Genomic DNA, 22,536 nt, shown 5'->3' on the forward strand with positions numbered 1-22,536 from the left:
GATGGAGATTGGAGTAAATACACATTAATGGCAAGCTTTTCTAAACGCCCGTTAATGTTTTCTCCACACGATGGCGCAGCCTCTTACATTTGACAGCGCGCCGAGGCCAATGTCCACCCAAACCGGCTCAAACTTTACAGTGAAAGGCGTTGTGCTGTTCTGTTTTTAAGGAACGCAGTGCTTCTTTGTAAGGGATATTCTGTCTAATTAGAGAACATCCACGAACCGAGGTCCCTGGTTGACACAGAGTTCTTTGGTTGCAGTCGAAGTAACGCTTTTATTTTCGGAAATCGGTACTTAAACAGAGAACTTTAGAAGCGACATATCCAATGTCATTGAACCAAATCTAATGTTTTGTCCAAATAGAGCTGTTGTGCTTTGAGAAATGTGTCACGTTCTTTCAGAGAACTCTTGCACTGAAGCCCCTGTTTCGTATTGTGACTTTTAGCAGAAAAGTACCCCGTGGGTTTCTTGTCTTCTGAAGTCGCACTAATAGTACATTAACAGAACACAGGATGCCTAATGGGAAAACGCAAAAGAATTCAAACTACAGTGCGTATGCTAAGTATTTTATTAAATACATATAAAATACAAAACTTGTATGCATAAGTACTGATCACGATAAATATGCATATACTGTATAATCATACAATAAAGTGTTTATAGTCGTATAGTTTCATACATACAGGAATATATTTTTGCATTATAAGTTGGCAGTGGTGATGTGTACCCTGGTAAAGAGAGAGTCCTCCATCTGCAGTGGAAAGACCCCTCCATTTCTAAGAGGAAAGTCTCCGTTCTTCAAAAGCTAAGAGCAGCACCTTTCACCTGAGACTGAAGACCTGGAGTGGTACCGCTTTAGCGCAGCACACTAGCACGGTGGGACACAAGCTTGGAGCCATGCTCATGCTTTTAGGCCATTTGGTGGTGAGCTCATTTTGAACCAAAGACGTGGGCGTACGCTCCAGGGTGGAAACTCTTGATCTGAGCGGGCAGCTCTGAAATGTCGATGGCAACTGTACGTCACAAATCCACGGTTTTAAAAGCCCGGTGTTAGTCTGTGTCTGATGGTAAGCGAGGCATGGAAGGCGCTCCCACGCTGCCTGCGCATGAACGTGTGTGCACACGGTCATGTCTGATGGTAGTGATGGTAGTGATGATGGTGATGATGCTCGTGGTGGTGGTGATGCTCGTGCCGCTGCACCACGGGCAGCACGAAGCCCGCGGGCACGCCGGGTGGGTGCTCCCGCTCCGGGCCCCCGGGCGAGGCTTGCTGCTGTGTGGCGTGCCGGCTGGGCGACAGGGCCTGTTCCCGGCCTTTGGCCCTCAGCCGCCTGCTATGGCTGTGCTGGAGAGGGTGCTGAGCATGCGTGGGAGGCGGAGACTGGCTCCGCTGGGGCAGGTGGTAGATGTCCTGGCCGCCGAGGTCCCCGCCCTGTGCTGGAGGGTGGTGGCTGTAGCATTTGGTGCCCTTTGGCCCGACGACAACCCCCACCGGAGTGACCCCAGCCCCTTTGGGCGCTCCCTTAGGGGGCTTGATGACGTGGGGAACACGGGCGCGGGGGTCTGGCGGGGAGGAGTGGTCACTCGCCATCAGAGAGCGGCGCTGGTGGCCGTGTGACTCCGGTTCGTGGGAGCGCGAGCGACTCTGGGAGTGAACTGGCCGTGAGGGGTGGTCTTGACGGCCTGGAGGGGGTGCCATGGCTTATGAGACACAGACAGTGTGTTCGATCCAGATCACAGGAAGAAGAAAAAAAAAAAAGGGCTCAAATTAAGGTTTTTATTGACATTTACATCACCATTTTTGTCAGAAAGAACAGGTGAGAACAAATTTACTCAGATAAGAGAGCCAACGTAGGTCTCTGCAAAGATCAACTGGAAAAATGACAAAAGACAGATACTTGCATCTACTTCGACATTACATTTACATGCACTGACCTTCAAACCTGGAGGTGTAGTTCTCGATGCCAGCCAGGTCCAGGTAGTGATTCCTCCTCTCCGTGTTCTCGTCCACGCAGTAATGTGTCCGCACCGGAGAGTCACTCGCCTGCCGTCTGTAACTATGACAAGTCCCATGCCAAAAGAGCCCCACCAAAAAAATCTCAAATGATATGTCAAATGTGCAACACCCAGTGCGCATTAGTGTCTGAGAATGTGCATCAAGTTCCAAGATACAGAAACAGCAATGATAGAATTATTTTTCCAATATTTTTATTCTTAAAATTCTATGAAAAACCACATATAATTACAATATGACTGCTTGGTTAGTGGGGGGGGGGGGGGGGGGACTGCCAGCTGAAACAAGACAACGAAAAATGAACAAAAATGTCAAAAATGAAGAAGAAAGTGTTCTAGCCATAATATCCCCCTGTGAAACTGAATGCTCAGATGTTTAAATAAAATGACCTTCCCACAAACTGTCTTCATTGGTTCAGCGCATGTCAGGCACAATATTGCAGAAATGGGACTGGCTGCAGGGAGAAAACGTAGGCTGGGCTGAACTAATCTGGAAAGAGAGGGCGGGTCACCAGCAGCGGTGGCTGACCTTATATGGGCGGAGTGGCGTCTGTCTGCTCCATGCACCTCCTCCTGGAGAGTGGCCTCCGCACGGTGACAGCTCCAGTCTCGTTCTGAGACGACATGAGATGAGAGGTAAATCTTCCACTGAGGCCTTAACAACCTTCATCATAATACCACCGGATTACAACCGTCAGCATAATCCCAATAGATTATAACCTGGGTTTGAGTAAATCAGCAAAGAAGGAAGGAAAGAAGTTATGGATGGATGGATGGATGGATGGATGGACGGATGGGTGGACGGACGGTGAATGAGTGAGTGGGTCAATAGGTGGATGCTTTACTGTTCCTGAAGCAAACCACAAAGTTACAGCAACAAACAAAACCTGCATTCATCACACACATACATTAAAGAAATGAAGGCTCTAGAAATAACAAGAGAGTGTTTTAGAGAACACTCAGAACCGTGGAACACTGTAGTTTCAAGTAGAATCATAGAATGCCAACAAATGCTTATGACAAGACATGATTGTTTTATGAGGAACTGTTTATGTAAATGTGTATACACTGATGTTCACATGGGTGTGTAGGTAATGATCAGATTAGGTAGAGATTAAAACTGTACTATATAACAACATTATATTTACACCACAGTTACACTAACAAAACTATAAGGTCTGTGTGAGTCTTGTGTATATACTAATTATCCCAGTGTGTGTTCTCTCCAGTGGGTGCAGGAATCTGGTGCATGTGGTACATGTGTGTGTATTATTCTGGTGGGCCAAGGCATCTGGTATGTGTGTGTGTGTGTGTGTGTGTGTGTGTGTGTGTGTGTTCGCAAGCAGTACCTGTCTCTTTGTGCATGTTCTCTTCTGCAGGCTCAGAAGCCTAGTGTGTGTGTATGTTTGTGCGCATGTGCGCGTGCAGTACCTGTCCCAGCATGGCTGTGTTCTCTCCGGCGGATGCAGGGGTCTGGTGTGACAGTCAGTTTTACACGTAGAGTCTTACTCTTGTGGCAGGACTGGTTTACTGAGGCATCCACTACATCGTAGATGGTGTGAACAAGACTGGACATGTCCTGAGCAACCAACACACACACACACACACACACACACACACACACACACGCACATGCACATGCACACACACTGATTTATTCAACACTTCCTTTTTGACTGCACAAGCTCATTTCTTGATCTCAGCTCAGTCCCCAGTCACTGGCCTGTGACTGAACAAAAGTGTCGACCGGATCTAAGCGCTGTGAAGGAGCCTTAAACCTTACAAAAAAGCTCCTCAGGTGTGAAACAAATATGTCTGAAGTGGTGTAAAATCTCACCTCTTTGGTCACTTTGCCACTGTTGTCAAAATCATAGAGGGTGAAGACCCACTCCTGTCTATTATCACTCTCCACAGAAACGTCACACTCGAGTTCCTGTTAGAGGCAAACAGAGCAACATGCAGTTACAGCCATTACCAGCAGGGGGACTCTGTGCAACAGGAAACGTTGGAATGAGAGCCAGTTCAGCACAATTTATGAGCTGGTATACTTCAGGTACCCCCTCTTCTGTAAGGTCTTTGAAGGTATTGTGTTTCAGGAGAGTTCTTAAACTTCCATTAGCTGTGTTATGAGAGGACAGGCGCAGAGGCTGCCATTATACTGATACCTTTCTTCCTGTTCCAGGAAAAGAGGTTTTTAAGCTCAATTCTCAGTTACAGCTTATTGCCAGGGTGCAGTGGTTCAGGGTTATCGAGTGACGTGCCTGCGATTGTGGGAAACGTCTGAACACAGGCATGCGCAGGACCCCACAGACATGTCAAGAGGGAAAGCTCACTTACAGCCCGAGCTACACAGAAGACCGACAATATCAGCACGTTCTGTTTTCAAACACGACAATGTAACATCTACCTTCACATAGTGCAGTATGTACTGGTTACTTTGACATGGAACAGGCAAAACGCATGCCCAGCTGAGAAATCTGCACATCTTTAAAAACTGCTCATAATCTGAAAGAAAAGCAATATTCTTCTTTTTGAAAGAATGAACGGGTGCGTGTGGCACAGGATGTGGTTCCTACGTTCAGACTAATGCGTTTCCTCCCTTTGCTGGTCTCTCTGGGTGGTTCCCTCTCACCATCCTGAGGGGAAACATGCAGCAGCAAACCCTCACAGCCCCTCACCTTCTCAGGAGGGAGGACCACTACACACACACACACACACACACACACACACACACACAGTTTTATATAAATGCTGAACAGTATGACAAACATATAGAAATTCTAGAAGTTCATGGTAGACATTTAAGTAGTCCCCCAAGTCAAATGCATAAAATAGGAATGAAAGCTATTGATGTGAAATGTCAGAAATGTGAAATGTGAAATTCTACACATACCCTCCAGGGGGCAGTGATGTTCTGCAAATTGCCCATCCTTAAACTCACAGCTCTGCAACTCCTACGTGATGGAGAGAGATGGAGGGAGGTGTGAGAGAGAGAGAGATGTAAGTGAATCTATCTGACAATACACCCAAAGGAAGCAGAAACAAAGTCAGGCAGTCTCTTGTTTTGGGGCAGTAGAGGCAATAGCGATACCCCAAACATTGACATGGCTGAACCTGCAGCCCACTCAGCCTCCTCTCATGAACCTGCTCATACACACCACAAGCTCCTACAGATCGCATGTCACTAAGCCGTGGCCCATGTCACCAAGTCACGTTCCATATCCCACCCAGCCACAGCATTCCACTACTGCTCTGCATATCTGAAAAGGCTTTGTTAAAGCAAAGGATATCCTTTCACAGGTAGCTTGAACATTCACAGTGTGTGTGTGTGTGTGTGTGTAAAATTCCTTAGGCATGAGATGGGAATAATCAGGAGTGGGAGCGGTGATGAGGAGCAACGGGAACGTCTGTCATGGGGCTCACGGGAATGTGGTGAGCGACCTCTCCGCTGCAGCTGCACCACAAAAATGCACAACCACACACTCCCTCACAGATCCCAACCACACACACTCCCTCGCAGATCCCAACCTGTTCCATGTTGCACAGTGAAAACCAATGGCTCATGCTACCTTGAACCCCAACGAAGCCACAAGCGCAGAGCTCCGAGCTCTTCAATAGTGCAAATGCTGTCACTGATTAAAACTGTATGTGGAACATCAAAGCAGTGACCCTGATCCTTTGCCTGCTGGAAAGCTGAACAGGGCTGGAGACGTGCTGCCCTCTTCTCATTTAAGGAGGGTCGTGTGTCACACCTGGGCACCCATCTGGACGAGCTGGGCCTGAGAAACACAGATCAGGAGGAAAGCGAGAAAGACCTCCATGACCTGGGGCAGCTGAGGGGTCTCTCGTTGCTGTTTGTTGCTGCTCTTTGGGCCATGCTGAGGACATGTGGTGCTGAAAACAACCGTTAATGCTTCCAGACTGGGGATGGACCCGGCCAAAGCACACCCAGCACAGGAAGGCTGGAGGGTGCACCCATGACCCAGACTGAGCTCGTCAGCTCCAGGTGGTCCAGGAAAAAGGTCAACCCCCTGCTCTCAGTATATTAAGCATAAATCACCAGCCAAACCCTTAATGGGTGAAAAAAGCCAACAAACGGACCAGCACACAGATAGCGGCCTGGAAATGCCAACCAGCTGCGTGGCGATTTCCCAATGGATGTGGTGTAGCAGGGGAATATCAGAACGTGCCGTGTGCCTTCCTGCAACGCATGGCAAGGCTCCCACAGAGCCGCCCCACCTCCGGTCTGTTGCACATATGTCCAATTAAAAGGCTTTCTGTTCTGTTTGCTGCTCTGTGGAAAACAGAGCCCCGTTCCCTTTTATAGATCAGCTTCATGTATGCGTTTAACAGCCACGGATGTTGCTGAGTTAAATAACAGAATGAAAAAAAATAAGAAAAAAGATGAAACTTTAATGAAACTCTAGACAACCGACATGTGCAAGCGTTCGTGGTTACGAGACAAGCCGGAGACCCACACCTGGAGGTGAAGCCGTCACTCCGTGTGAGGGTATTTGTGAAACAGGCAGCATGCGACTCCATTGCATCTCCAGAGGCCAGAGGCATCCATGTGGAAGCGGAGCCACTCTGCCATGCTGAAAGGGTCAAAGATACACCTCCATGGCAGCAGAGAGGTGGATGCTTATGTTTGCGGGTGGAGGGTTGGGGGAGGAAGGTGGGGCAAGACAGGATGGTGCTGGCAAGCGCTGCTGCCAAACTTTTATCTGGGAGGTGTAACAAACACCACCCGTTCTCCAGACAAAACTTCCATCACACACACACACACACACACACACACACACACACACACACATCTCTCACTCGCTCTCATTTTTCTGGCTGTAAACATGTTTCTCCATGTCCATATGTGATGAAACACAGAAGTACCCCACTGCCCAGGAGTGTAGTAGTCTTTCTGGGATCCTTGTCATTTCATCAGGGCACAAACACCAGAGCTGGAGGAAGGGAGACCAAGTACATCCACATGTGAGCAACTGTTGTGCAACTAGATGGGGGTTTGGGTTTTTTTTTTTTGTTTTTGGCAGCATGGACTCATTAAGAGAATAAACAGTCAAGCACATTTTCTCCCAGTTTATTTCCATAGGTAACATTACATAGCTGAGACAGCAGTCAGCAGAGTTTCTTCAGGGCTTTAATGTTAAATGAAAAGTAACAATCACCCCAAACTTGCATTCACTCTGAGCTCCAGAGTCGTGCTGACCATAGTGGAGGTGAACAGGGGAGGAGAAATTCTTGGCCGAGAATGTTAGAGATCTCGCTGGAGGTCCCGGAGTCCGACTGATGAAAAGAAAACAGTTTGGTAAACATACCCCCTTGATACAGCACCCTGTAGCAGGAGAAACCCTCCAGAAAGAGGAAAACAGCAAACCTGGCCCCAACTCAAAACCTGGTGGGTGGGTGGGGGTGTGTGTGTGTGTGTGTGTGTTACACACACTAAAGAGGAGAAGGAAAGTGGGGAGGTGTGGTTTGCGGGGGGATGGGGGACTTCAAAGAAAAGTTCACCAATTATAAAACATTTCACCAAGACCAAGTGTAAGTGATTCCAGCAAGTGTGAGTGAGTGGTGGGATCAAGTGTGATACTGAACTTTATCTACCCACACATTAACTTATTTGCCATATAAAACAAGTGAACTGGGCCAGAACACAGTTTCAGTCCTAATTGCTGCCTGTGTCAACATTCTGAAACTCGATACACCTTCTCCCCAACTTGTTGACTAGGGAAGGTACAGTCGGTATGAAAGTATGGAGAAAGCACGAGAGGGTGTTCCACACCAGAACCCATCACCATGGCACCAGGCTGAGCACGCTACTCAGGTGGGCCAGGGCAGGACCCAACACGTCACGCAACACAGACGTGTCCCTTCTGAGAACCCTTTAAACACTCCACGCCATTAAATGTCAGTGATGGACCGTCTGATGAAGAGAGACCAGTCTGTAATCGCAGAGGCTAGAGGTGTTCTGGAGCACTAGCTGCTTGTCCTGGTGGAGTTGGGCTTTTGGGAGCCACAGGACTCCTGCAGGGAAATGCCTGGCGTGCTCAGTCTGGGAATGTGGTTCCGCAGAGTGGCCCTCACACCAAGGCCGCAAACAAGCAGCGCATGGATCACGTCACTGCTGGAAAACACCCGAGGCAGAGACCATGGACCCATAAGCCCAAGATCACGCGGAGCCATTTTTAGCCCCACACTCCCTGGAGGGGGGTTACTGCATCCATAACTGCTCCGTGAACTGACTTTGTCCTGCAGATCTTTAGCACCTACTATGTGAGTGTAAAGTAGGTGTTCTTTGCCATATCTGTGTGTACACTGAGTGATCATTATGTACACCTGCACAATACATGTAATAAATCATTATTCACCACTACTGCACTCTGAAGGCTGACTGGCTGACTATATTGGAGTCTTGTGTGTGTGTGTGTGTATATACACACACACACACACACACACACACACACACACACACATACATACATAAAGTGAACATTACTGCTGTTAGTTCCACATTACCTCATCGATCATCAAACATAGCTGGAGGAAATTTGTTTCATTTGTCTTTGTGGGGAATGCCATCATAAATACGGCAAAATGCCACTGTGCTCTTGGGGCCCTGGGGGACATCTCATGACCAGAGGGGCGGGGAGAGGGCTTTTTTTTTTTTACTATGAGGTCAAACAAGAGGCAGAGCTTTTCTTTTTTTTTTTTGGCAGAACATAAAACAGTGGGGAAGGCTCTCTGGCCATGGCCACACAGCAGCCATAGGTATGGGGCAAAGGACCTGAACAGGGAGCCAGAGGAGGGAGGGGCAACAGCTGGATCCTCCCACGCTCCTCCCACATGCCTCCTACGCTCCTCCCACATGCCTCCCACGCTCCTCCCACGGTTGGGAAAGTGCGTCGGTGTTGCTGGGCTTGTCTGCAGACTCCGCTGTGATCTCATGGAGGTTAGTACAACACAGCGGGGCCTGACGGAGGGTCAGCACGGCTGTGCTGAGAGGCACCAGCCAAGTAAGCACGTCACTCTAAACCCTGCCTACATGGAAATGTCTCTCACAGATGTTGGGGCCCCAGCGCTTTACGAGCCGTCCCCCCCCACACACGCAGAGCACGAATGCGCCGTGCTCTCCTGCTTGACCACAGTGGCCTTTCAGATAGCTTCAGCATCGGCTTGTAAACACATGCCACATGGAGACTCTTTCTCTCTCTGCACATGGGCAGAGTCTGGCACTCCAACTACCACCATCAATCATTTCTATCAAAAATCACTGAAAAATGACTCACGCCTTTATCATGACAGATAGACAACATTATGATCCAGAATGAATTTTCATCTGCTAATTTTCACTCACACCTTTTTCATGACAGAAAGACTCTTAATCATCTCCTTCAAAGATGAACCTCTGAGAAGCTTCATTTCCAAAATGCACCTTTCACCATCACACAATGCCAGCACTGTTTTGACGATACCGTTGGCAAACAGGCTGTTGGGAGCTTTTAGATGTGGGTCTCCTTCTGTTCTCCACTCAGAGGTCTGTCTGAAGACTTAAAAGGGAATTATGTTTACAACCCTTTCATTCAGTGGCCAAATAATTTCAATAAACTCACTTGTGACTTTCTTTTAAAGGTGAGCCAGAAAAGATGATTTGGAAAGAATCTGAAGTAGATAATATACACCCAGTACCATCATGTGTCTTACTCCAGTACTCTGGACTGGCCCCGTTTTGAGCTTCAGTTGAGACACTGTTTACCTCTCAACAACTCTTTGTGGATCTTATACTAATCTTACAAAACACCTTTGTAATTAGAAGTATACAGTTCAGGTGAACACATTTCCACCCATATTGACACATAAAGCGAACATCAGCCAGGTAGCGACCAATCACACTGCGGCTTTCTGCCTTTCCCAGAAAGCCGAGCAGGACTGTGGTGTCACAGCATGCTGTAACCACATGCTCAAGGTGTTGGGATTAGTGTCTCTTCTCACAAAGGCGGATTCCGGTCTCTCTGAGAGCTTAGACCACTGCCTGACAGCATGGAGTCTGCTATCTGATTTCCAGAGATCAGTCTCTCTCACTCATACATACACACACACTGCCTGACTCTCTCTCTTACACACATATGTATTCTAATCTCCTTCCCCTCCACACACACACACACACACACACACACGTTTTCCAGTCATTTTATAGATACACACGTACATACACTCAATTTTTCTCTGCACAGTGCATACGTACATGTGTGTGTACATGCATGCGAGGGTGAGTGTGAATGTGTGTGTGTGTACTTACATGGAAATGTTCATGTATGCAAGTGTGTGTGTGTGTGTGTACATGTGTCGTGCATGTGTGTGGTTCTCTGGTGTTGTTGGGAGGTAGGCAGGCCTGTGGACGTTGTACAAGACCAGAAGGCTTCAGTCCAAGCTGTGAAGTTCCTCACAGCCCTGGTGCTTGACAGGGGTCAACTTAGGGTCAACAGAGACCTAGTACTTTCTTCCATGAAAAACTCCAACCCTACAGACAGGAAACACTCAGCCACCAGCGCCTTCCTGAAGACCTCCCAAAAAGCAAAGGAGGTTTAGAAGAAACTGGCCCACAATTAAAATATTGTGAATCTACATCACTGTACATCATATCATGTAGCAACTACACTATTCCATGAAACAGAGGAGTCTAATCCTAACTAGGTCAGTCCGATTTGGACCGCTCTGGTCTGCTGGTCTGGTCTGGTCCATGGGACAACTGGTGCTAAATGTGGGCGATCGAGGGCTTCAGGACAATGAGCACCTGATTTAGGAGGCATGGTAATCGGAATACAATAAACATGCGGAATAGCTACTGTATCCTTGAGCTAGCCAGCTAAATGTACATGTTAAAGATTCAGCTCATTCCATAACTTCCATAATGTCCATAACAATGCGAACAGTGTCACATATTTCCTTTTCCAACTTGCAAACACCCTGCATCTTTAGCATGCTGACCTGTGTGTGTGTGTGTACACCGGGGTTCTGGAGTTCTGAAGTGTAATTGATCCAGGCCAAGATCAAGATCAAAGGCACATGCCCCTCAGCCTCAGACTGACTCCGCAGTCTGTTGTCCACACAGCCAGCGCGTTCAAAGTCAGAACAGCAGCAAACCGAATGCAGCGCGAGCAGCAAAGTCAGTGGTGCACATCTTGTCCCAGCACCACCCTGCACATCGAACTGCAGTAGTGGACTTGGTTATAATGTAAACGTCTCTCATTTGCCCTCTGACCCTGGCAATGGGCTGCTGAGCTTGGGTTTGGAGCGCTTAGTAAACTCAGCGAGGTTCACTGAAAATCCACAAAACCCAGAACCACATGCAACTAAACACAACAATAAAAACCATCCAATGAAAAACAAAGAAATGGAAAACTGCCACTAACTTGCATTGTATTTGGCAGAGGACACACGACTCCTGAATGCCACGGTTTAAATCCAGAACCGACATAACGCCTAGCGATAGTGATCTCTGCGATTGGAGACAGGAGGGATAACTGGGTGTCACCCCACACGCTTGCGGGTGTGAGAGTAAGGGTGGGCGGTGGGTGGAGCTGAGATGTGCTGATACGATGACATTCTTGAGCCTGATACCATCTGCCCAACCCATATCAACATGGCGGAGACGGTTAGCAACAGGGTTACAGGGAGGGTTATGAGCTCTGGGGGGAAGGAACCAGCTGCAGAGACGGAACTGCATGGAAGCCTTCCACTGCCCCTTCAGTGCCAACCTGCTTCGCAAGCACACTCGCACTTGGTCACTGTGCACATTTTTCAAATGTCTCCTTTCTGGTAGAACCAGATAACCATGGAAATTAACCCTCTGCTGTCTAGAGTTATTCTTTGTTGTTGCAATTAATATACGCTTCTCCATATGTATTATTAAATGTTTTTTAAATCGCTAGCGTACAACACTATACTTTGCCACTTGTCCTCCAAATAAGATGCAGTTTGGGGGAAAGTGGTGCCTCTGTCCTCATATGTGTCTGAGAAGGCTAGCTCAGAGGGACGTTTATGACTAAAAAATATTAGGAAACCGGTAGAACTTGTTAAATGACAGAAAAACAAACACTCAAGCTGTTTCTCAAGCCAGTTTTCAAAAGACCATCTCTGCAGCCCTCAGAGTCTTAGACTGATACTACAGCAGGATCCTCATCCATACGACAGACTCTTTTAGAGCTTTGACTCCTGTCCTTCACCTCGAGCTGTGGCATGTCAGCTATAAATCCCTGGTTTCACACACGCAGCCCCGCTCAGACCAATACAGTGTTTCTCTCTTCCTCTTGTCCGAACATGAAAGCGAACGACTCGCGGTGGGGCCGTGTGTTTAGCCCTCTGCAAGAGCCATCGGGGAGGTCTGAGTTTCTGTCCAGATCACACACAGACAGGGCGTTTTCAGTCAGGCTGGACGTTTGTTTGAAGGGAATATGGCAGAGCAGCCAGACACCCGTCTGCGCCAGCCAGACACCTGTCTGCATGAGGCAGGAAATGGGTGAGAGACAAAGAAGGCTGCCATAAGGGCAAAAAAGAACATGAATTTCTTTCAGCCACACACACACACACACACACACACACACACACACTTTAACCCCCCCAACCCACACACACACTTTTAGTAAGTATTTTGTGTCAGAGATGCATTTCCTTATCAAGTTCAGTTCATTTCCTAAATGTGCACAGCTACAATTCCAGTACCTGGGAAAATAAAAAACCTTTCATCTATGGATCTGAAATGTAGCATAGCTTCAGGATATCTAACAGACAACCAGGAAACTTAAAGCCAAGTTCCGCAGTTTCCTCTCAAAGCCAAGTGGCCCCGAGACAGAAAAGTGGAGCGAGAAACTCGCCTCTCCAGCAGTTGTGTTCCAGCTCTCCACCTTATCGGTGCAGACACATCTGGAAGTGCATTCTGATGGAGCAAGCAGGTCTGAGCTCTGCAGCCCATTCACAGCTATTTCCAATCTGGGAGGAATGCAGGGCCTCGGGAGGCCAGCCAGCCACTAACCCCCTCTAACCACCCCCACAGCCACCCAGCCCCTCCGCTTTGAACACATTCGACTGCTAACCGGTCTCAGATGTGAGTGGACAGCTTTACAAACAGAACGATAGTGATGCGTGTGTGAGCTGCGTGGACAGCAGAGACAGAACCGTCGCAGGAGGCGAGGGGACGCACTGCGGTGGAGTGGGGTGGAGGGGTGTGGCACTGGGGCGGGGGGAGGTGTGGCACTGGGGTGGAGGGGTGTGGCACTGGGGCGGGGGGGTGGGGAACTTGTCTGGAGCCGGACGCACAGTGTAGGAGGAAACCACTGCGCTTTTGGTTGCTGTGGGTTTCTTTCTAATGCAATGCTCTGGAATAAAAATCTATATCTGTACAAAATGGAACGGTCCCAGAGCTGTTATGTCTGTGACAAAAGTGACAATTCGATTAATAAAAAGATTCATTCCATCAAAATCAAGTCTTCCCCTGGTCACCCTCCCTCAACTCTCCTGGATTTGCCTTCTGTGCAGAAAAGCAGTTTAGGGTGTTGGGAGCTCTGGAGGCACACAAATCTTTTTGGAATGTGGACAGAGGATGGAGTTTCAGCAGGAAAAGCTCTGGTAGTGTGTGTGTGTGTGTGTGTGTGTGTGTGTGTGTGTGTGTGCGCGTGCGCGCCTGAACAAAGCCCCCACCACAGACACACACACACACACACACACACAATTGTGAATGCATTTCATCTGTATGTTATTGTATAAGCATGACCACGCAGCATGATAACAAAGGCGAAGTGTCATTTGAGGAAGGACTCTAATGTGACCTTTGGGCCCCAGTGGCGGCTCCGTCTGCCTGAATGTGCCGTGCTCCACCTAGCAGACACCACCAAGGGCTGTATGCCACACACCTGAACAAAGAAAAGGGTGTGTGCTTTTCAAGTCTCAAACACATCAGGACTCCACTCTCAGGACCCTGCTGACCCGACATCCTGCAAACAGCCCCCTCAAGCGCAGGTCGTATAGGTACCGACGGCGCCCAAGCCAAGGCAACAAAGGTGCGGGACACAAAGCTACAAGCAACAAATGTCTAAAATGTTGTGGCTCCATCACTGAAAGCAGTTGGCATAAGTTCTGAATTACTCTTAGTTTATGATGAATGAAGTTGTGACTGTAAAGCATGATTTACGGCCTTATTCATGTGCGTCAATCATTAGTCATACTCGGGCAATCCAAAAAACATTTTTTAAAGCGATGTTAATGTGTTTTGTTCCTCCCAAATGCCTCTGGCAGAGTTTAAAAACAAGGCATTCAATTAAAAGCCTCTTTAATGACACTATCAATAAAAAACCAAACAGTGGAAAAAAAAAACCTTATTCCCCTAACGGCAGGAAAACTCGCAAAATGTCGATTTGGAAAGGAACGAACGCTCTTGACAAGGGAACTGGTTTATGTGGAAACATACCTGAAACACTCAAATGTAATAACCTTGGAGTCTTCCCGTGTTTCACTTGGCTGAGAGCTACGTGAGATCAAACGCAGATTCAGCTCCAGAAGACCTGGCCAAAGCTGTGTGGAGGGCCAAAGAGGCGCTGGAGGGTTTAGCTTCAGGTATTTTCTTTCTCCCCACTTATAGAGACAGCAGAGTTAACCCCTCTGCTAGCACTACTAACCACAGTGAGACCCAGCTGAGTTAACCCTCCCGCTAGCACTGCTAATCACAATGACACCCAGCAGGTATGAGCTAACCTCAGGTAAGAGAGCGCGATAACAGGTGCCCACCACCTTCTATTTGCTATGAGCCACTGTAGTGGGTTTAAAGGAATCCTCTGGTGTTAAACCTCAGAAATGTCTTTCTTTTTTTAGCTTTCAGAGTATTTTTAAAGTTGTTTCGCTTTAGAGTTGAGATGTTCCATTTCCACATAAAAATTACAGACAATACAAGAATTAAAGTCCATTTTGACAACATTGTACACAATATGTATTGAAAACCTTGACATCTCATACCAAGAGTGATGCGCATCATTAAAGAAAGTGTGAAGAATGAAGGCCGGCTGCAACTCATTATATGTGAGAAAGAACCATTCTTCCCACAAGTGTGTACAAATGCAAGTAAAATGAACACGAATGTAAAAGGATGTCAAGAGAGATACACAAATAGAGCATCACCAGCCTATGCAGTTTTAAAGATAGAACAGGTTCTCTCTCTCCCACACACACACACACACACACACACACACACGTCATTTGTATCAATTAGGAGGCATTACATAGTATAATTATCTTGAAACTGATCAATGCCAACCGAGTTAATCCAGACACATGTCCACAAAACAGATGTGTTGTGTCAAAGATGGCAGCACTCGCACGGCAGGCCAAAACTCTCCCCTCCCCCACAGTCACAGGAAGATGGAGGAAAAAAAAAACAAACAAAAGAAAAAATGAGGACAATTCCCATATCATAGTTGCTAGGCCTTTGACCAAGCAGTCCTTTAGAAGTGGTTGCATGAAATGCCACCCAGGAGGTGGAGATGATGGCACCACTGCTTCTTCTGAAGTAGGGAGGCACCCCTGTTACCCATCAGGCGGAGAAAGGGCTTAGAAAAGGATTTGGGGAAAAGTAAGCAAACACCTTCAAAGCCCTTTTCACAGTATAAATACCTCAAAATAAATAAACACATAATTTGCCTGCAGTGTCAGATGACTTTTTCCATGAAACACTGGCCATTAAAATCATGTGGGTGGGGGTCAAGGGTCTACTGGGTTCTCTGCTCACACACAAAGGCCTCACACACACCCACCCACCCACCCCCACCCCCCCACACACACACACACACACACACACACACACAATGTTGAATAGTTACAAAAGTTTAACTCTTAGAAGTCACACATGGACACACTTTTTCCCCCTCGTTCTTTCCTTTTCCCACACTCTTACACTCTCATTCAACACACACACACACACACACACACACACACACACACACACGTGCTGCATTCTGGAGAGAGAGGGAGAGCATTTTAGCTAAAGTGAGTTGGCCGGGCAGGTGTTGACATTAGAAGCAGAGCACAGTGGGGCTGTTTGCTTTGGACAGACAGCAGACGCCTAAAATGTGAAAGAACATTTCAAAAGCACCAAACGATTAAACCCAAAGAGCTTTCATTCATCTTTCTCTCGCATAACATAATCAACAATGAATCAATGACCAATGACCATCTTACAAAACAACACAGACTACGGCTAATACAAAATGTCTACTCTGTCTGGTCCCAAAACCTTCATGTGGCACCCTTCTGCCCCACTGCACCCCCACACTCTTCAAAGGGTTCAGAAAACCCACCCCCACCACCCCAGCACACTCCTCTCCCAACACACAGCCTCCCCTCCACTCCACTCCTGCAGAATTTCTGCTGTACAAACCAGAGCCAGCTGGGATCAGGGGGCCCTGCTGAAAGACCCCGCTGTTCTGGACTGTAGCCACATGCTTTTCATTGAGAGATGAAGGCTCACAGCTCCAGTTCTCCTGAAGCCATGTCCAAAACACCCCGAAAGGGAGAGAGAAAAACTCCTCTTAAAGTCATCAAACGCTTTCAGGCGTCTAAAAATGAACCGCATAAAAACTGTGTGCCACCTTTAGCATCCTGGAAAGCAGGATATATTGGGGAATGGGAAAAAAACAAAAACAAAAAAAAAAAACTAAGCGATATGGAATATCTGAATGCATGAAAGTCTTCTGTTCACTGTGGGGTATGAAACTCTATGCTGAAGAGTACAAAACTCTGCTATAGGGTGCAAGGTATTAAATTCTGCTATAGGTTGTATCATATAAATCTCCGCCATAGGCTGAAGGTTATTATGAGTCTCTGCCATAGGCTGAAGGATATTATGAAACTCTGCCATAGGCTGAAGGGTATTATGAAACTCTGCCATAGGCTGAAGGGTATTATGAAACTCTGCCATAGGCTGAAGGGTATTATGAAACTCTGCCATAGGCTGAAGGGTATTATGAAACTCTGCCATAGGCTGAAGGGTATTATGAAACTCTGCCATAGGCTGAAGGGTATTATGAAACTCTGCCATAGGCTGAAGGGTATTATGAGTCTCTGCCATAGGCTGAAGGGTATTATGAAACTCTGCCATAGGCTGAAGGGTATTATGAAACTCTGCCATAGGCTGAAGGGTATTATGAAACTCTGCCATAGGCTGAAGGGTATTATGAAACTCTGCCATAGGCTGAAGGGTATTATGAAACTCTGCCATAGGCTGAAGGGTATTATGAAACTCTGCCATAGGCTGAAGGGTATTATGAAACTCTGCCATAGGCTGAAGGGTATTATGAAACTCTGCCATAGGCTGAGGTATGGAAGCCTGGTGCCTCATGCAGGTATCTGGGCTCTAGTAAGGGCCATTCACTCAAAGTATGGAGGCAGGGGGAGTGCTGTGGAGGGAAGATGTCATCGAATATGACAGCTCAGAAACAGTCCAGAACACCACACCACTTTCCCCAGTCCAAACCTGCTGACTCAGAATTAAACAAATGACTGAGTCCAAATAAAACATCCTTCTATTTGAACAAAATGAACAAAATCTTTCAGCAACTATTTCTAAAACAGACATGAGATCAATCAATCTGAAACACCATAGGAAAAAAAAAAACAAAAAAAAACACTTTACAGACAACAGGTAAAGCCTTGAGAACCAGAACTACATGTTACATAACCACAGTTCCAAAGTACTGACTTCCATGGCTAAGCTGTTGTGCTCTCTTCATCTGAAACCTTTCAAATTTGTCATTTCCTTTTAAACACTTCAAAGCAGCGATTAAAATCATATGGACTACCGATCTGAAACCTTTTGTAAATGCCACCACACAAAACAACACTGAGGAACACTGTGTGCCTCCGTAGGTGAAGGAGCATCATGCTGGGTGGAGGTTTGTCCTGAAAGGTCGGCAGGGCGTGTGCTAATGACTTCATGCTCCGAGAGGCCTGAGAACAAAAGTGAGGTTGAGTCAGGCTGTCTGCCGGCGTCTGCTGAGGGTTCCAGTGCTGCAGGTCCAGGGTGGAGGTGCACGCACATCTCGCTTCCTCCATAGATGACGCTGGACCATCGGTTTGACCATCTCTCTCTCTCGCGTGCACCTCATACCAGGTGTTTATACAAGCCAGGCTTGAACACCTGCAATGATCTGTCAAAATCTCTCACTCTCCCACTCTCAAGTGGAGCCAAGCCATTTGCTGAATCGCTCTCTCCCTGTCTTTCTTGACAAAGACAAACAAAGCCTGTTTTGCTAGGGCGTTGCTTTGATCAGTCAGCAGTCACCTCTGGGGATCTCTGCCCATGCACATTTGGCCTCAGTTTTCACCTTCTGTTCTGCCTGCTCTCTGCTGTCAGTGGTTAGAGCAACAAAGCCTTTTATGTAGGATCTACAGGAACCTGTATAAATACAGTTAAGTACGCCGTTAAGCAGAGTCGATTAGGGCTGATAATTTATGGGTGAACAAACTGGTTCAGAGTAAACACGGGTCACGAGCTCTGAACTCATCTGCTAGCTCCTCAGGCTAGCTAACTGTCTGTCATTTCCACAGTAGAAATGTCTGTCTCTCTCCTCCATATTTCCCTCTACTGTCTCCCTCTCATATAACATCTCTTTCCCCCACTCCTATGTAACACTCTTACTCCATTGTATCCCTCTCCCCTACTCTGGTCTTTCTCTGTCTGTCCCATATATTTGTCCTGTTTCTGTCCCTCTATTCTGTAATAATAACAATAATATATTAAATGTATTTAGCACCATTCCTAAACTCAAGTTCACGTTACAGCACAAATAGTACAATTATCACACACACAGAGGATTAGTCCTCTTTTCTCTTGCTGTGCGTCTCTCATCGGCTGGTTGCCGCTCCACTCCTCTCCCCTGTCCCGCAGGATTGGTGAGGCAGGAGCGTCCTGATTTTGGAGCTATCTGAGCCCTTGGCTAACTCCAAGCCCTGTGCTTTGAAGTTGCTGCCAGACAGTGGAGGGATCAACCCCCCCCCCAAAAAAATCCCTGACAATACAGCAGACGGAGGGAATAGGGCTTGCCTAACACCGGATTCTGGCCACCTCTCATCAGCCACCATTTTACCTGCCTGTTCCACAAAAACAAACAACAGCAAAAACAAACAAACAAAAATCCCCACACCTGCTGAGGTGAAAATGGCAAAAACAGGTCCTGGATGAGTTCATTCCTGAGTCCAGGCCAAGCTGAGACAGCCCATTAGGCTCATGATGTTCAGAATAAAACTTGCAGGCAATTTTAAAAATCAGACAGAATACAGTCAAGTTTTTTTCACAGACGTTTGCAATATGACCTATGACTGCGACCTGTGTAGGTACACGCCAGTCCAAACTGACAATAAGACATGGACACTGAATTTTACAGATTGGGATTTCTATGGCCTGTGATCACTGTTATGAAAGGAAAAGCCAACCCAAGGTCTTCTCATAGTTCAGCCACTCAGCCTCCCTCACCAGTGGCACGCATCTGAAATCACACAGCTCTGCCTGTACAGCTTCAGTGCAAAGTTATGTTGAGACTACCACCACTGGGAGCGATGACGTTAATCCAAGATTTATAACACCAATATAGCAGCATCCAGCAGCTATGACACCCTGCCAGGCAAACCGGTAAAGCCATCAAACCTAATCCATAAACAACACAAAATCCCACCCTTCTCTAGTCTCTTCCCCATTACATAATGACAAACTGCCTCATTGTGGTTTTGGCCAAAAGACGAGGAGCTCAGGTCACTGTCTGAAAAGGTAAGTATCCGGATTTGTTTCTAGCCATCAAGGATCTGCTTCCTTCTGTGCATCTTTCCAGCAAATCCAAATATAGGATGAGGGGTTTGCTCCTCCCTTCCATCCAATGTTTTGTGTGAAAAACAAGAAAAGTTGGGAAAACTAGCAAATTTCCACTAGCCTGATCCTTCTTGGACTCGTTAGGAGCAGAGAATTTCCACCTGCACATGCTGAAAGAATAAAAAAAAATTCCCACATATTGTGAAGAAAGATCAGGCGTCCTGTAAATGTCAGATTTTAGCGTAGTTAATTTAGCTGATTACTTTTCCCCCTCTGATTTCCCAGTTAGTGTTCATATACAGTGTTCCTGGTTTTAGTGTCACTCTTTTTGAAACAAAATCAAACTATATGCCAATAGAGAGCATTCGGTCAAAACAACCATTTCACTTTCCTCTATCTAAGCCTCATTATATAAGAATATTACAAATGCTCTTCTTCTGATTTGTATAAAGCACATGACTTACGGCTATGTAAAATAAACTATGAGAGAACTTGGAACTGTAAATTGTGAGCTGACAGCATTTCATAAATCATTCCGCCATACTCTGTGCCAAATTTTGAAATATTCCAAATAAAAGGAAGGACTCATATTATATGCTACTTTTATTGCTACCAAATCAATCTACTACTCAAAGAAAATACTCTTTCATCGCACTGAAATAAAGTCTTTGGAGAGCAATTGCAGCAACAAGTTTTAACAGCCCTAAAGACTGGGACTCGTCACTCAAATGACTTAATTCTTTTAAGAGCTTCTAACAAATGCACACACAGTGAGAAAGACTCATCTTCCACTTAGAAGCCTTTTAACTGTCTGTAACACACAATCTTTGAGACTATTTAAATCAAGAACAAGGCTTGGTTGAGTGGCTAATGTGCATGATTTCATCCCTAAACCCTTAAGGGAAGCCACCCACCGCCAGGGCTGCACACCTCTCTGAATGTCCCGCGAGTCCAGGCTGGGCAGGCTCTGGTCCTCCAGTTCTTGAGTGGGACAATCATAGGGGTGATGTAATGCTCGTCTGCTTTGACGGGCGTCATAGGAGTCTGTGAGAAGCTGGCGCAGAGCACAGAGATGCTGCCAGCAACCAGAGGCTCAAACCCCACATCCCTAGACTAAATGGCTCTGACCACAGAGGACTAACACTGACGCAATGGTGTCTGTGACTGCCACACACACACACACATACATATACATACATACATACATACACACACACACACACACACACACACACACACACACACACACACGATCACAAGATCCAGACTGACAAGAAACGGGGACCGACAAAAAAACAGGGAAACACAGTACTGTTGTCTCAGTGCCAAAGAGAATAAACAACAACAACAGTAATTCTATACAGGCAGCTTGACATGTCTTTTCATGGCCCTGTAAATACATACACACACCTACACATAAATATGTAGGTTTATTTATTATGGACAAAGTTATGACAATATCTACATAGCATGAATGCAATGGTCAGCACCCTCATGTAATATATTGTGACTGCTATAAGTTACTATAAGTTCCCTAGTCAAATCTCCACATTGTTATTTGGTACATGAAGTGAAAATAAACCCACAATGCTTGAAATGCAACATCAAGCAAAAAAAGTACAAGCTCTATTTTTCTTTAAAACACCCTCAAAATGACACTAAACATTACTATGCATATCATACTCTTTCAAAAAGCCCTTAATGTAAAGCACCCCAAATTAAGGGAAATAAACAAAAACAGCTGCATACATCTATTGAAAAGTCAATAACTTCCTAAACATCCTAAATATTAGAAGCTGACAGTTCACAGTTTTGCGTAAACCACTTGGTTCCTTAAATATTTACAGCCTAGTATAATCATTTTCAGGCAAATGACTGATCTGTGAAATAGTTTTATCATAACATTAAACAGAAAACTGCCTTATATTCTGAAGTATTTCAAACTCCGCTTACGTCCCCATTGAGTACTTTGTGTCGGAATTAACAAAATGGTTAACACTAAAACGAAGATGGGTTTTAAAAACATCACACACATAAAAGCTTAATTATGATCCACAACATTTTTACGCAGCTAACAAAACGTTACCTGAATATCCTTTAATTTATGTTCCGACGTGCTGTATCTACCGCATTCTTCAGCACCTCTTTTGGAAATAAACCCGTTCACGACAAAACTGTCACCTGAAATGTGAAATTATGAAGTTACGTCTACGCAAATCTGTAACGGTGTCAAATATATTTCAGAAATGAGTTTTGCGATGCCTACCTTCAGGACTTTCTCTTCTCTTACAGGCTGTGTTCGCACCACCCAGTTGTAAGGAGAGATTTAAGCATCATTACGCATGGATAATGAGGAAAAACAACGACCGTTGACAGAGTAAACACACAATTAACTTACCATGTTTGGACTGAAGTTTCCCCATTTTAAATCACGATCCAATGCTTTGGTTAATTCTGATGATATTCCTCAGAGCTTTCTGTTGGTAAGTGAACATCCGACTAAGATCACATTATATACGCCGGTCAAATCATTGGAAGGCTCCAGAATTCATCAAGTTTAGTTTAATCCTACTGGTTTCCCGCGTGTCAACATTATAAATCATTGAATATCGACAAGAGTTCAGATAAAATAACTGAAGAAACAAGAAATCCGCGCTTCCACTGTT

General features: G+C 46.1%; 1 protein-coding gene across 4 annotated transcripts; it reads right to left on the reverse strand.

Moving 5' to 3' along the window:
• Window positions 1-557: 557 nt before the first annotated feature.
• nkd2b (NKD inhibitor of WNT signaling pathway 2b) lies at window positions 558-22,536 on the reverse strand. Of its 4 annotated transcripts, none has more exons than XM_027014312.3 (10): window positions 22,269-22,536; window positions 22,137-22,163; window positions 21,957-22,051; window positions 4,910-4,970; window positions 4,593-4,714; window positions 3,854-3,949; window positions 3,448-3,595; window positions 2,546-2,630; window positions 1,939-2,054; window positions 558-1,704 (listed from the first exon to the last, which is right to left on the reverse strand). In XM_027014312.3, the coding sequence occupies exons 1-10, from the start codon at window positions 22,291-22,293 to the stop codon at window positions 1,130-1,132; spliced, it is 1,350 nt and encodes a 449-aa protein (XP_026870113.2). In that variant the 5' UTR covers window positions 22,294-22,536; the 3' UTR covers window positions 558-1,129. The 4 variants fall into 4 exon arrangements, with proteins under 4 accessions (XP_026870113.2, XP_026870112.2, XP_081575625.1 ...); XM_027014311.3 differs by having other exon boundaries at window positions 1,939-2,060; XM_081719499.1 differs by lacking the exons at window positions 21,957-22,051; window positions 22,137-22,163 and having other exon boundaries at window positions 1,939-2,060.

The sequence above is a fragment of the Electrophorus electricus genome, chromosome 1, assembly GCF_041902795.1.
Source record: "Electrophorus electricus isolate QZ-2024a chromosome 1, ASM4190279v1, whole genome shotgun sequence".
Taxonomy (NCBI): Eukaryota; Metazoa; Chordata; class Actinopteri; order Gymnotiformes; family Gymnotidae; genus Electrophorus; species Electrophorus electricus.

What these genes read in the sequence shown, in the direction of transcription:
- nkd2b (XM_027014311.3), bottom strand. Translation starts at nt 22,293, where the DNA reads ATGGGGAAACTTCAGTCCAAACATG. An exon ending in ATAAATTAAAGGATATTCAG is followed by an intron (nt 4,971 to 21,956) that starts GTAACGTTTTGT and finishes TCCATCACGTAG; the next exon opens with GAGTTGCAGAGCTGTGAGTT. An exon ending in CGCCACTCCGCCCATATAAG is followed by an intron (nt 2,061 to 2,545) that starts GTCAGCCACCGC and finishes GACTTGTCATAG; the next exon opens with TTACAGACGGCAGGCGAGTG.